This window comes from Exserohilum turcica, assembly GCF_000359705.1.
Source record: "Exserohilum turcica Et28A unplaced genomic scaffold SETTUscaffold_5, whole genome shotgun sequence".
NCBI classification, from domain to species: Eukaryota; Fungi; Ascomycota; class Dothideomycetes; order Pleosporales; family Pleosporaceae; genus Exserohilum; species Exserohilum turcicum.
The window spans coordinates 1250347-1265620 of NW_007360266.1; the positions used below are offsets into that span (position 1 = coordinate 1250347).

The 15274-nt window shown below is 56.0% G+C and overlaps 1 protein-coding gene across 1 annotated transcript; it reads left to right on the forward strand.

The window, feature by feature from the left end:
• Window positions 1-5557: 5557 nt before the first annotated feature.
• SETTUDRAFT_94080 (uncharacterized protein) lies at window positions 5558-9240 on the forward strand (the record flags this gene model as incomplete). The annotated part of the gene is made up of 5 exons (XM_008030878.1): window positions 5558-5653; window positions 6607-6811; window positions 7001-8071; window positions 8344-9021; window positions 9086-9240. The coding sequence occupies 5 exons, from the start codon at window positions 5558-5560 to the stop codon at window positions 9238-9240; spliced, it is 2205 nt and encodes a 734-aa protein (XP_008029069.1).
• Window positions 9241-15274: the final 6034 nt, after the last annotated feature.

The window sequence follows — 15274 nt, forward strand, 5'->3', positions numbered from 1 at the left end:
CAATTGAAAGCACCATCTTGATTCCGTTACGAAGACAATACGTTGACGGCTTCAATTAGGCAGTGATTGCAGAGGATGAGGGCAGCTTTGTGGCAAACGGGCCGACTGGTCTGGGTTCTAGTCAGCCATGCAATGCACCTGACGCATTGCTTCTTGCAAGATGAGGAAGAGGCGCAGGGCGCATGCAATGCGCGCTCTGGAGTGCGTATTCGAATACGTCGGCAAGGGGAAAAAACAAAACAAAACAAAACCACTCGACCATTCACACGGGCGCAAGGCCGTCTTGTCGCCCATGGCCAGCGAGGCGGGCGTGATAGGCGCTCAAAAGGAATGGCGAGACCAAGTGGCAGGATGATAACGTGGAGCATGTCACTTTTGCAGTCGGCAGCTGCGTATTGCAGTCATGTCGGCGATGTTTCTCGTATATGGAGCAGAAACTTGGCCTGGTGGGTGCCAAGGACGGAGGGTGGTGGAGGGTCAGGCTGCGCGCGTGCTGACAGGCTTTGTCAGCAGCGCGCGAGGCAGCCGGTAGGGCGGCGATTTTTTTTTGTTTGGACGTGTTCGTGTTGCTGGAGTTCATTTCTTTTTCTGCTGTTCTTGGTGTGCGTGTGTTAGGTGCAGGCGTGGTGAGTGAGTGTCATGGATACATACATAGGAGGCGGGATGGGTCTAGAAGGCGGGCGAAGCGAGGCGGGCGCAAGGGAGGTGTAGCAGGCTGGAGCAGGAGCGACTCGGAAACTAGCGCTTATTGACATCATGGGCAGGCGCGGGCAGGCGCGGGCATGCGCGGGCAGGCGCAAGGCAGGGAAGGAGCGCGTGTGCTTGGCCTGCCACCAGCACCGGCACCGGCACCAGTGCTGCAGTATTATCAGCCATCACCAGCACCAGCACCAGCACCAGCACCGCCTCTGCCTCTGCCTCTGCCTCCGACGGGCGGCGGGCGGCGGGCACTGCAGAGATCAGCCCATGTTCGGATCCTGGCCCAGCAAGTGTCCGCTCGAATCAGTGGCGCCGGCAGACGACGAGGGGGCCAGCACAGGGAAGAGGCGGGAGACCAGCATGTCCTGGTCGCACGTCTGACATGTCTCCACTTCGTCTCATGATTAAAGCCGGCATTGGCGGCGCCCAATCAGCGCGCGCCCGCTGCCTGTCAGAAATGCCGCTTATGCAGTAACGTTCGCGACTGAAAACTCGGCTGGAGAGGGCGCCCAAGACGGGGCCTGGTCCTTTTGCTTTGGCACCACACACATGCAAAGGCCCCATGTGGCCGTGCCATGGCTGACGCGCCCATCTGATAGCCATGTACGCCTATACCTATACATATCCATACACACACACATATACATGACATGCCTACTTGTACTTACTCCATACAGACATGGCAGCACAGGCACGCCCGAGCCTCAGGCGCCAAACATGCCCCCTGGCCCGCCCGCCTACACTACAGCTTGGGGGATCCGACACCCTCGCCGCCACCCTCAAGGGAGGTAGCGGGAAGCAAGGTCGAGGGGCCCAGGCGATCTTCGCGCCAGGCTCGTGTTCGCGCTGCACCGCACCACCACCACCAAGATGCCCGTGATGGCGACGAGCCATGGCATTCTCCGCCCTCGCCGTCGACTCAGGCACACACACACACACACACACACACACTCAGGTAACCATCATCGCCAGGTAATCAGCGACACAGGCCTAGACTGAGCGGCGGCCTGGCTTCATTTGCGCGACAGCGGAAACATGCTGTCGACGGACCGCATTGTTGCCATCATCCATACGCACACGCACACACTCACCCTCACCCACTCACCCACTCCCTCACGCACACACACCCACACCAAGGCGCAGCTTACACGCCCTCGGCTACCCGATTGGCCCAGCCCCCATGGGCTTGCTCGATAAGCAGCAGCAGTTGCAGCGAACCTCTCGGTACACGACGGCTGCGGCGGTGCGGCCTTGGGGCGCCTTTTTTCGTCCAAGCACCAATACCGCTGCCCTCTCTCCCTCGACCCTGCCCACACGACGCTCCACACGCACGGCAGGGCGAATCGGGCCCGCGGCGGCGAGTGCAAGTGTGTATGTGTGTGTGTGTGTGTGTGTGTGTGTGTGTGCCGTGAGGCCTCTGGCGGCGAGCGCTAGGTGCGAGGGCAGCGGGACGAGTCGGATCCATGTGCGGCAGCATCGCACAGCATATCCCATCGTGATCGTCGGCCGTTGGGAGGAGCAGGCCTGCACCCCTGCTTCCCGCGCGTAGACAACGGTCAAGGCCAGCTTCAAGTGTGTGTGAGGAGTGTTCGAGTCGCAGCGAGCACCACGACTACCGCCAGCACCGCCAGCACCACGGCCGCCAGCACCATCACCACGGCCGCCACGGCCAGCGCGGGCGGCAGAGACGCAGGAAACAAGCGACGCGTGCATGGGTCGCTCGACGAGCCACAGCAGCAGCTGACCGTGTCAGGCATGCACGTCGCCTGTAGGCCGTCTGGGTGCGCAACGGTGCGAACAGAGACAGACAGCTACTCGTCGGCCACCACGCGCCATCACCACCCAACCCGATGTAACACGGCTGCCGTCCCACAGGCTCGCTAATGCGATCGTCACTCGACCTTCCACATGTCGTGCGACTACTGCAAGCGTGGCCACCCGGCCGTCCATGCGTCCAGAGGCGCCGTGCCAGAGCCTGTCTGGAGTCCGTCCAGGTAGAGTTCGGCGTGCACAAAGCAACGGCAATTATCGTTGTGGACTGGCCTGCCCCCAAAGAAACTATTGTCTGCGTGCAATGTGTGCGCGCGCATGCTGACAGCGAGCATGGCAGCATAGCACACGCGTGTAGGCGGGCGCATGTGTCCATGTGTGCGAGGCCTGCCAGCCAGTCGTGACGTGCTCTTGTGCAGTCGTTGTGCCCGACAGACGAGCTTGGAGCGGCGTTGGAATAGAGTTGATGTTCGCTCGGTACCTGACCTATCTCCCTGGTCGTGAGCAGGCCAGCAAGCATGCTCCCAGGGTTTCTCCGCACTGCGAACGCCTCGCTCGGAACATTTACGAACCTAGGTCCCATGTCGCGATCGCGACAGGGAGGGGTTGCTCACGACATGGGACGGCGCGCGCAGTGTTTCCCATGGCTGCCCGTTCTCGAAGCCTGTCTGCCAGCGAAGAAGAAAAAAAACGTCCACGACCTGAACCTGCATTGGCTGCCCACTGGTGGCGCGCTGCCCTCGATGCTAGCCCTTCTGGCTACTCTAGAAAAGCAGCCTCTGAGACACGCCATAATGACGAATTAAAAAAAAAGGAGACTGCAGTCGTCAGTCGACGCCGGACGCGACAGCTGTTAATGCACCGAGACGGGACTTTGTCGTCGGCTCTAGCGCTGCAGCACGACAGGAATTGCTATTTCCATGATGGCCTTTTCGGCGGCTATTTGCCCGTATGTCGCAGCAGCGTTTCTCGACGCGTCGTGGGCACGCTGAGCATAAACAGCAATTTAACTTTTTATAGGCACTCGTCCACACTCTACCCACTCGCACTCATGGCATGGTGGACAGATAGTACCCATGCAGTAGCATTGCCGGTTGTTTGCGGACGACGCGCAGGGCTGACTTGGGTGCGCCCCCCCCCTCCCCAGCCCCGGCGTATGTATGGGAGATGGGCCGAACACGATATGCACCCCACCCCTGAGGCCGTACATGGCTACTGTAAGGTATTTTTGCTCGCAGCTCGGTGCCATGGTTCCGCACAAGTTGCAAGATGCAACGTCCCAGGGCCGATCAGCGGCCATGGGGGGGGGGAGCGAGGGGAGGGGAGGGCCATGACGCTGCTCCCGAAAGGCACTGCCGTGACGAGCATCGCGTGGGCGATCGCAGCCATGGCTACACTACACGGCGGAGAGTGGATGCGGACGTGCATCGGCCACTCAGCGCGGACGACGGTAAAGGCAAGGTGGTGAGTTGCTTGCTTTGGGCGCGCCCTCTCACCGGCGGCGGCGCCCAATGGCACACCAGACGGCGGGGGCGATGGGACTGGTGCAACTGCTAAAACGGTCGACTAGCGGCGGTGAATTGGGGGACTCGAGAGCTGGGTTGGACACACTTGCACAGGCAGAGGCACAGGCACACATGCATTCACTCTGGCACTCTCTCACATACAGTAGACACAATCTCTCACGCTCACGCTCACGCACCCACACAGACACGGGTGCAGGCACTCCACTCGCAGCCAGCACGCGGCAAAACTGTGGGAGAATGGGCCAGGGCCAGTGACGCGTCCGGTAGGGCCGCGGGCGGCGCAGGGGGTGATCTGAGTGCGAGGATTGCACAGTACGGGCTGCAGGGGCGAAATGAGCATGGCGGAAATGGTTGCATAGCTATAGCAGGCCTGGGGTCGGCATGCTATGGGCCTGGGATGCCGAGATGCAAATGGGCGTGAGAGGGAAGTACCGTGGGGTCGCGACTGCCCATCTCGAAGGATTTAGCCGAGCCGACAGGGGGGGAGGGGGGCAGGCGACGAGCAGGCCCGACCCATGACGCCAGCACGCCCGCCAGCCAGTCAGCGTGCTATCACCAAACGTCGATTGGGAAGGCGCCATGCGGAGAGAGAGAAAGAGCGAGAGGGCGCTGCAGAGGGCGCGCGCGCGCGAGAGAGAGAGAGAGAATTTGCGTGGGTGTGGTGTGTGGCAGACAGAGAGCAAAGGAGAGCGAGCGAGGCAATGCCACGGGGGGGGGGAGGGGGGCAGCAGAGGCGCCAGCAGCCACTCAGCAGCGTGCAAAATAAAACTCTTACCGACTACCTGCGCCTACTACGACTGGCTACCACTGCTAGTAGAGACGGGCACACTCGCACGCAGACTCAGACTCACGTGCTCTGCGCTGCTGTGCTGCCAGGACTGCCAGGACTGCCACTGCCACTGCCGTTGCTGCCTTGACCGCCCCATGCTCGGACGCCCACCCCCCACCTGCGCCTGCTGCCCGCCGCCAGTAGGCAGACAAAGCGAGCAGGTCACGTGGCCCACCGGAAGACGCGACCCCCCCGTCCGCCGCCGCCGCCGCCGCCCGCCGCCGCCCATCCATCGACGCTCACATTGCATGCACACATGCACCCACCCATCCGTCAAACATGCGCAGGCAGTGGCAGTGGCAGCGGCCGCACGGGCGGCGGCCAACGACTACGCCTACGACGACGACGACGACATCGCCCCGGCTGTATTCGCCGGCGATCCCTGATCCCGGACGACTCGCGCCCGCGGCTTGGGCGCTCGAAACAGGTGCTGCATCCGAGCGTGCAGCAGGGCAGGGAGCAGGCCGGCGTCGGGAGCCGTGTTAGCTGTTCCAAGTTGATTTAACGACCGTCTCCACCGCGGTCGCCCCACCGCCCTCGCACTCTCTCACACGCTGCCTGCCACCTGGGCCTCGCTCGCATTCCCTAGGCGTCGCTAGCGCCGTCTGCTCTGCGCCTGAAATTGCGCAGGCCACGCTACTGCATCTCGTCGCAACCCTCGTCCATCGCAGCAACGCCCGGACCCTCGCTGCCCGGATCCTTCGACGTCTACTCCCACCGCGCAATCATAACAATGTCGCAGCCAAAAATCCCAGATAGGGCCCGCAACTATAAGGAAGAGCAGGCGCCTGTAGCGTCGCAGAAGATGGTGAGTCGACTCTGCCTCCTTGTCCATCCCTACCGCGCCACCCTCGCTCCCGCATCCCATCCACTCGCTCGCTTCCCACCTCAACCCCGTCCGGCCCTTCTGCATCCTCGACCGTTGGTGTTTCGACCAGCGTGTCTGAAGCCGCATCCCTCAAACCGTCGCCGCCGTTGGCAGCTTCATCCTCGCGCTTTTTGCATGCTGCTGCAGCCACTGCACGCCGCGTCCGCACACAACCACGCACCCCAGCTCCGCCGCCTCGTTGACCTACATGGTATGCCCTTCCCGCCAAGCTGCCCTGCTACCCAAATCCCCCTCCCCTGTCGCACCTGCTGTCGCTTTCCTGGTCTCCTCTGAAGCCAGTCCGCCGCCTCTTGTCACGCAACGGCCAGCAGCCCACCCCCCCGGTCGCATAGGTAGCCCTATGCCCTCCCACCGCTGCTCCGCTCTGCGTTGTCAGTCTTGCCAAATACCGCCCTGCCTTCATTAGTCTGCCCTCCCCATCCTATAAACTATATACCCTACCGTCCTGTCTTTTTCCAGACCCTGCCCCTCGCCTAGGTCCTGTTGCAGAACATCTTCTGCCCTACACCCTAGCCTACCAACCAACCACTGCCTCCCCACCCCCCACCCCCCACCGCCTCTCCCTGCACCGATCACCACCACGTCGCCTGTGTTTCGCGACGTCTTTTTTGGTTTTTTTTTCATCTCCTCGTTAACGCCCGTTTCTTTTTATTCTTCATCCTGCTTTTACTTTTTCCTGTTCCTCTTCTCTGCACATGCAGCCAGCCTTGCTGACCCGGCGCGCCTTTTAGCATCACCCACACTCGGCGCAGGGCTTGCCACCGCCAAATCATCTTCCGGTGCACCATCCTAGGCCCGGCGTGGTCCACCAACAACACCAACACCACCCTGACTCTCCTCATCCCTCGGTCCCCTCTCAAAGCCCGGCACAGGCACACTATCCCTCGCCTCAGCACCCAACTCCCCAAGGTCCTCCTCAGCACCAATCGCCCTACATTCAGCAAATTCAAGGATCGCAAGGGCCACCGCCGCCGCCACCTCCCCAGCCGCAGCCACCCCAGCAACAGCAGCAGCAGCAGCAAGAGGTCCCCTACTACTCGCAGCACCACCAGAGTCCTTACAGCACCAATAGTGCTCCCAGCAACTACTCCTCATCAGGTATGTTTGTTTACTTTTTCTTTCCTCCTTGCCCTTTCAGCTCAAGATTTACACGTCAATGCACACACACACACACACACACACACACACGCGCGCGCGCGCACAAGCGAAGCCCGTATGACGATTAGACTTGGATGCCCCCCGTTGCGCAGTCCATCAAATTGAACGCGTTGACCTGACTTTTCCCAGAAACCCCAGAGCTCATGGCGGCCGCAACGATGAATCGGGGCGGATACCCACCGATGTCATACCACACCCCGCAGTCCAACTCGCCTGCCTCTGTTCAATCTCCTCAGCACGATCAGCATGGAAGGCCCATCTACGGGCAGCCGCCTAGCCAGATGCCTCAGTCCATGTACTACACGCCCTATGCATCGGCGCCGGTTCCCCAGCAGTCTCCTTACCAACAGCACCCGTCAAGCGCGCCCCAGCAGCCAATGGCGACGCAATCTCTGCTCATGTCGCATCAGCAAAACCAGCAGATGCAGCACCAGCACCCGCATCACCCTCAGACGCCCGGAATGACTGGAAGCCCCAAGCCGCGAATGTCGCAGACGCCGCTCCAGAGGCCACCATCGGGATTGGGTCCGCCACAGACTACGCCTCAAGGCCCGCCTGTCGGCACTCCCAACATGCACGCCGGTCCCCCAGGAGGACCCAACGTCAACCCGAATGCTGCGCCGGGTCCTATTCCGGCAACGACGCCTTTGGTCGTGCGTCAAGATCAGAATGGAGTTCAGTGGATCGCCTTTGAGTACTCTCGTGACCGCGTCAAGATGGAGTACACGATTCGCTGCGACGTCGAGTCGGTCAACGTGGATGAGCTTCCTCAGGACTTCAAGACGGAAAACTGCGTCTACCCACGCGCGTGCTGCGCCAAGGACCAGTACAAGGGCAATCGCCTTCATTACGAGACGGAGTGCAACACGGTCGGCTGGGCATTGGCGCAGCTCAACCCTTGCCTGCGCGGCAAGCGTGGCCTTATCCAGCGCGCTGTGGACAGTTGGCGCAACAGCAACCAAGACCCGCGGCTGAGGAGTCGTCGCGTGCGCAGAATGGCCAAGATGACTACAAGGAAAGCCCAATCGGCTACACACGGTACCCACATGGCTGGACCAGGTGGACCAGGTGCTCCTGGCGTTCCCAACTCTGCCGGACTAACTGCACCACCACGACCAAATATGGGCATGGGTGGTCCCCAGATGCACCATCACCATGATGGGCCTGGAGGGCCTCACGGAGGACCGGATGATGTTAGCGGTATGTTTCACCAGATGTGATGTGGCAAAGCGTAATTGTTGGTTGTTAAATGATACCTCTTGTCGTTCTTTTTGCTATATTTTATGTACATTACACTCTTTGATGTAATACCCCTTTCGATACCACCACTGCCCCCCCCCCATGCACATGTATGCATATACCCTCACATAGCTGTTACACACATGGTTTTTCTGTTGAGAGCGCAGGATGATGACGGGGAAAGTACGCAACCACTTTGTTCGGACGTGCAAGCTAACTTTGTTTGTGTACAGCCAATGACTACGGTGAATCATCACACACTCATCACCACCAAGCACCAAACGGACAGCAGTCCCCTGCCGACGTGCGCCCCACGCAGAACTTTTACCCTAACTTCCCTGCCAGCGACTCGGCTGCGGGAACAAGCGGGATGCCGCCAATTCACGACGGATTGAGCCATCCCCCGCATCCGCCCCATGCGGCGGGTGTGGCAGTCTCAAAGCAGCAAGAGCAAGACGAAGAGGAACGCAAACTAGCCATTTTTGGCGACCTACCTGATTCAAAGCGTCGCAAGTTTATTCTTGTCGACGACGCGCAGAGAGGAACTAGGGTGCGCGTTCGAGTGACGCTTGATACGGTCAAGATGGAGGAAATGCCAGACTCGTACCGCAAGTCCAACTCGGTCTTCCCGCGTAGCTACTTTGCCATGCAGATGACGTCTCCACCAGCCAGTCCCCGTGGCAGCAAGGTCTTCGCCGACGAGCCCGACGTCGAGAACGACCCCAGCTTTCCTTTGGCCGGCTCTACCGTTGTCCCAGTCCCAACGCTCGACGGCGAAGCCCGTGTTCCCAAGCCGCGGCTTACTCGGTCGAAGCGATCCAAGGAGATTACGCTCAATGATCTGGGCTACCGGATGAGCTGGTCCCAGAGCCGTGTCTTCGCTGGCAGAACACTGTTCCTGCAAAAGTCTCGTAAGTCACTGATGGCTAGCTATCAAGATCAAAACCAGGAAGCACTCGACTAACTTGCGGACAGTGGATGCCTATCGTAATAAGATGCGAAGCAGCATGATGGGCCAGGGCCAAGACGTGACCCAAGTAGCACCACACTTTGAGACGCGCGTTGGAAAGAGACGCTGGAACGAGAGGATTGAAAGGATGAAGAAATCGAGGCGCGACGGCTCTCCTTAAGAAGTATCCGGCCGCATCACCGAGATTGATGCCCTGGTTGCAGGCAGCCGCTGTCTAGCCCCACTTTTTCGGCACTTGCAGGGAGCCCCTACGAACGACCGGGGCTGACCACCCTTTTTCGACACGGCACTGCATCCTTTATGATTAGCCCGGCCGTTGTTCCCAACCCAGTTTCATGTCGGCTGCTTTAGGTTTCAGACCGCCGTCACCTGTCTGCCAACGTCTGTTTCCTTTTCGAGCATCCTGCCTGCCTGCCTGTTAGCCGCCACCGGGCAGGGCTTTTGATACCCCGTCTGCAAGTTATGACCTCTTGCGACATTCCAGTCTGTCTTTTTCATGTCTTTGTTCCATGTACTGTTTGTTGACAATGATGTGTATTCATTGCGCGCACACACGAATCTCATCGGCGCTTATGGTAAAATAAAAAAAATGGACAACGGGGAAAGTATGGCAAAAGCATGACATGGTGGTACGTGCATGTGGCATGAGGAAAGGAGTCCTTTTTTTTGTTCGTTATGATGGTATGTCTCTTGTTTTTTTGGTATGTTTGCATTGCGAGTTTTTGGGCGGTTTATCATTCTCTTCTCTCTTTTTTTATTGAAAATATCTGGTAGTAGAAGTTGAAAAGGCGATGTTTGGCAGTATGGACAGTACATATATATATATAATAGACATGGTTGAATTAGAAGTCCGCTCTCTCTTTTTTTCCCTCTCTCTCTCTCTCTCTTCACGAGAAATTCTTTCGTCGCTTTGATGCCTAGATTCCATCTGCACACGAAGGAAGGTGGGGGAGGGGGGGGGGCATTATCACGGCATCATCACGCAGACGGAAGGGAAGGGGGGAGGGGGTGGGGGTGGGGGTAAGAGAATACGAGCATAGTCTCATCAGACACACACACACACACACACACACACACACAAGTTGAAGCATGCATTCCCCAGAATACATGCCGTCATGCATCAGGCCATTTTTTTTCTTTCTCACCCACCAATTGGCCAACCCCCCTCCAGGAAGGGGGGAAAGAAAAAAAGATCATTGCCCTTTTGTACCTACATAAATTAGACGGAGCAGGGGTATCTATGTGTCTGTGTGTGTGTGTGTGTCTGTGTGGTAGGGGGGGGGGCGCGTACAAGCAGGGAAGCATGTATGTGGCGAAGAAATAAAATACGGAACACATGGACACATACACGGAAAAAGGGCGTTTTGGATGTATTTGAAAGAGAGAGAGAGAGAGATGGTAAGTATTTGGCATCAATCTGTCGGTCTGACAGATGGATAGATGGATAGATGGATAGATAGATAGATAGATAGCCCCGCCCATCCCCTCTTTCGCATTCGCTCCAATCACTCACTCACTCACTCACTCACTCACTCACTCACTCACTCATGTACGTGACATGACATGACATGACATTTCACTTGCATCAACAACAAGTCGAAAGCGAGAGCATGTGTACGAAACAAATAAAAAAAAGGGCATGCTAATACAGAGGTGGCTTTCAAAAGTTCTTGCTAAGGCGCGGATCCATCGGACCGAATTCTCGTGATAACGTTTCCATTATTTACTTAGCGTGCAAGAAATAATGCCTAATATAGTTAGTGTATTACTGTAAGTGTATACTTTAGTAGCTGTTATTCTCTCCAAACTTCCATTTTAAGGGCTTTTAGTTGAGAATATAGTATAATTCTTAGTCTTCGGCTATATTTTCGGTGGTAACCAAGGAACCCCTGTCAGCAAGAACTTTTGAAAGCCACCTCTGTACTAATACTAATGCCAACGTTACTCAGGAAAGGCAGGTCCATGCATGGGCAAATGGACAAGGGTGAGAAGAGAGTATGTGTGAGAGAGGGGGTGCGCGCGCGTAAAAAAAAAACTTTTTAAATAAATAAATAAAAAGGGCGCTCGAGTATAGTAGGGGGATCCCTTCCATGACTGTTCACTAGGGTGTGTTTGTGTGTGTGTGTGTGTGTGGGTATGTTGTGTTATGTTGTGTTATGTTGTGTTATGTTGTGTTATGTTGTGTTATGTTGTGTTATGTTATGTTATGTATGACATGTGTGGATGGATGTGACTTATGTTATGTGTCTGAGTGTGTGTGTGTGTGAGTGTGCATTTATTGTCCAAGGTACTAAATTCCATGCGGCAACAACAACAACAACAACAACAAAAAAACGGTGGTCGGGAGAACGCGGGTGAGTACTTATTGAATTTTTCTTATAATTTAAACGGAAATTGTCATGTTTTTTTTTCTCTCTCTTTCTGTTTCGTATTTTGCTATTTTTCTTCACAGGGTGTGTGTGTGTGATGGTTACACGTGGGGCATGGTGTCATGTCACGCCCAGAGAGGTACGTAATTATGGTACTTATGGATATTACTTTCAGACACACACAAACACACACACATACACCATCATTATCCTCGTATACAGCGTATACGCGTCGTATACCACCATCGTATTCTGAAATCCAAATAAAAAGATTGGGGGGGGAGGGGTGGGTAATATGTATATTAGTCCGAAATTTCTACTACGCGTGGGAGTCCCTGGTTTGTTCATTTCTCTCTCTCTCTCTCTCTCTCTCGCTCTTGTTCATCTTTTTTTTTCGGTGTCTATGGGTATGGCTGTGTCTGCCCTATGGGGCTTTTTTTGACCAGGGTTGTTATACATAGGCCATCCTTGACTATAGCGAGGAACATGGTATTAGGATATCGCATGGATGATACTTAGACAGAGAGAAATGCAGATTTGATTAATTTCTGGATGGCGTGGGGGTTGCGTATGTGTGTGTGTGTGTGTAAGATGCAATGTGTGAGAGAGAAAGGGGGGAGGGTCTTTTACTTTTGGTTTCGCTTGACTCGTCATGTGTGTTTTACTTTTTGCCGGCTTCTGATTGGTTGGTTTACTTGGATAATACTGGATGGGGAGACTGTAAGGGAAGAGGGTTGTAGCCGGGTGGAGAGGGGGGGCCTGGCTGCATGGGCAATGGGAAGGGAAACCATGTGTATCTTGTGAGGGAAGTAGAGTGAGGGATCTTCCCTTCTCTCGGGTATCTGTCTTGTCTTTCTTGCTTGCTTGCTTTCGCGGCCTCCCTGACTGTCTGTCTGTCAGTCAGTTTGTCAGTCTGTCGGTGTGTCCTGTCTAACACCCGCACGCTTCATTGTCCCATCCAATAACGAAAGACAATCGCAAAAGGCAAAAAGAAAAAAGGGGGCTTAGCAGAGGGAGCGTGTGTGTGTGTGTGTGTGTGTGTGTCCAGCGGGACCCGCGGCGCGCAAAGTTAGACACGAAATGAATAAAGTCTAGAATCATATGGCTTTACTTTTTCCTCTCTTTCCGTCTTTGGTTTTGTGTGGTGGGTGTGGCAAGCTAATGCGGGTTCGTGTCGTGGGAAATCAATCACACGTTAGTTTCTGGCCTTTGTGTCAGACAGTTAATTAGTGCTGGTTTTGTTTTGGGACTGAGTTTGGGAGGGGGGGCAGAAACCAAAATGCCTTCGGCAGTTCTGTGGAAACTCACATGAGGAAAGCCAAAATTGATTAGTTTTCATCTGGCCTTTTCCTTTCAGCACACACTTGTCTCCTGCTCTCTTGCTCGCTATTCATAGTTATGAGGTGAGCATGAGCTCATACGCCCAAGGTTGGCCAGGAAGATGGGTAAGCTTTCAGTGCAACGGGTGGGACTAGGTGTAGGCTGCTGGCAAGACATCAACATGTTACTCTGCCCACATGACCTTGCACTCGACCACGCATCTGTCTTCTCTTGCTGTGGCTGGCCTGTCCCTGCCGGCATGCCATTGCCTCTGTGCTGCTCTCGGTCCCGGGCTCTTTTGCTTGTTATGACATGCTCGCCCACGGCTGGGCGTGCCTGAAACACGTCGCAGCGGTTTCTGGCATGGCCAGGCAGCGCCAAATGAAATCGTCGTACATTGGCTGTTGCTTGGTCATCCGGGCGATTCAGAAATCATACCACGCGCCCGCAGGCAGAGTCAATGCCGAACCGGCACGCTGAGCAGCCGCCGCCGCCGTGTGAGCAGGAAAAGGGCCATTGTGTGTTTCACCGAAGAACGAGCGTTCGGCCAGCAAATCCTCATGGTCTTATTCGCCCCGCCGGCCGCGACGACAATGCGGTTTCCACAGCGTCGCCTTGGCAATGACGCGTTGCTGCTTTGCGCCCCATCTCCGAACCGTTGTCTAGTCCCAACGTTGTTCCGGACGCCTCTCTGCCCTTGCCCACCCACCCACTCTCCCCCTCGCCCCCTGTCAAAACCGCCCCCATACAACCTCGCGTGCGTGTAGCGCAACCCATAAACTTGGCACCCACCACGCGCCGGTACTTTTTCTGCTTTGTCGCCTGCGTCGTGCGCTACCAGAAGAGGCCCCGATGGCCTGGATACGGCCCACCCCAGGGCGTTTATTGAATCCGACGTCGACGACGACCGCCGCGACCGCCTCGCCGAACAATAAGAGGCGCGATATTAAAACGCGAATATTAACTCGTCTGCTATACGTTGCAGAACACAAAAATAACACTCGACGGACCAAACCTCCGCACACACACACCCAGATACACACAGACACACGCACACACGCACACAGTCGTATACACGCTTCCCACTAGCGCCTAGCAAAATTTAAGCTACCACGCCTTTTTGGAAACTCATGCGCTAGGCCGATTCTACAGGGTAAGCTCGCCAAGACGTCCGATGCGGGCGAAAACGGTGTGCCGTAGTCTTGGGAATGCAGAATGGTTTTTTTTCCTCCTTTTGATAGGGTTGGGTGGGGCATCACGCGACAAGAGCCAGACAAGAAGAAGAAGGGAAGAAAAGATGGCTGTGTCCTCTTCCGGAGCTAGACGACAGACAGAGAGTGAGCTATTGTGTAATGGAGCTGGTGGTGCGTCGGCCTAGTTGCTCTGCAATCATGCAAACAGATACATGGTTGGTCACCGGTGTGGAGTTGACTCGGAGTCACTTGGAGTAGCTTGGAGCTAATGCGTGGATGGGCGATTGGAGTTGCGGATGCGAGCAAGTAATGCACGTCCGGTATGGCGACACAACGACCCAATTCGTCGCGGAGCCGTCGTTATCTTTCCGGTAACAAACTCAATCTCATGTGGACAGGTCCGCATGCACGCATCCATCCATCCACTAGTATACCGTTAAAGAGCAAGCAGGCAAATAGGCAAGCGAGAGAGAGAGAGAGAGAAAGAGCGAGACCAAAGGGCGCTACGCGTACGACCTGGACAAAATGCCGATCGTGATATCAAAATGCCCGCATCGTTGACCACTGCCGCGGGTGCGGCTGCAAATTCAGTCCGGCAAGTGTTTGAAATCGCACATTGCAATGCTCATCGTTCATCATAACCATCATCATCATCATCACGCCTGTTCACGCGTAAAGCAAGCCCCACACACATGGCCATTATACTCTCACTCGGTGTCATGTCCCTCTCCGCATAGGCCCAGCCAGGCACATCGTCATTACAACATGCGCTTTTTCCACACACATACACACACACCCCCGACTCAACTCAAATGACTAGCAGGGAAGGTGAGTCGAGAGAGAAAGCAAAGAAAAAAAGGATATTATGTGCATACGTACGTAAAGTACGTTAGACGAGAAGGCTGCAAAGGCAAAAAGAAAAGTGAGACCGAAGTCTGGACGCGTTCCTGAACCGCCGACAGGGGGGGGAGTGGGCGGGGGAAAGGGTTTCTGCCTTTTGGGTTTTTTCTCATGGGAGGGGGGGAAATACCCGGCTTATTTTGCTGACATGCACGGCTTTTGCACATGCACTGAATCGCCGCGGGTGGCTGCTGAGCTACTTGCTTGCTACACGCTGCTTTGCTGCTGATGTGTGAACGCAAATTCTGGCTGCGAACGCGTGGGCCGCAAGATCCGCGGGGTGGAGGGAGTGCAGATTAGTGAGAAGTGAGAGGGGAAGGGGGAAGGGAGGGAGGGTTTCTGAGTCGTGACTTTGTTAGGACGAGGGTGTGTGTGTGTGAGTGAGAGAGTGTGAGAGAAAAAGAGAAAGAGA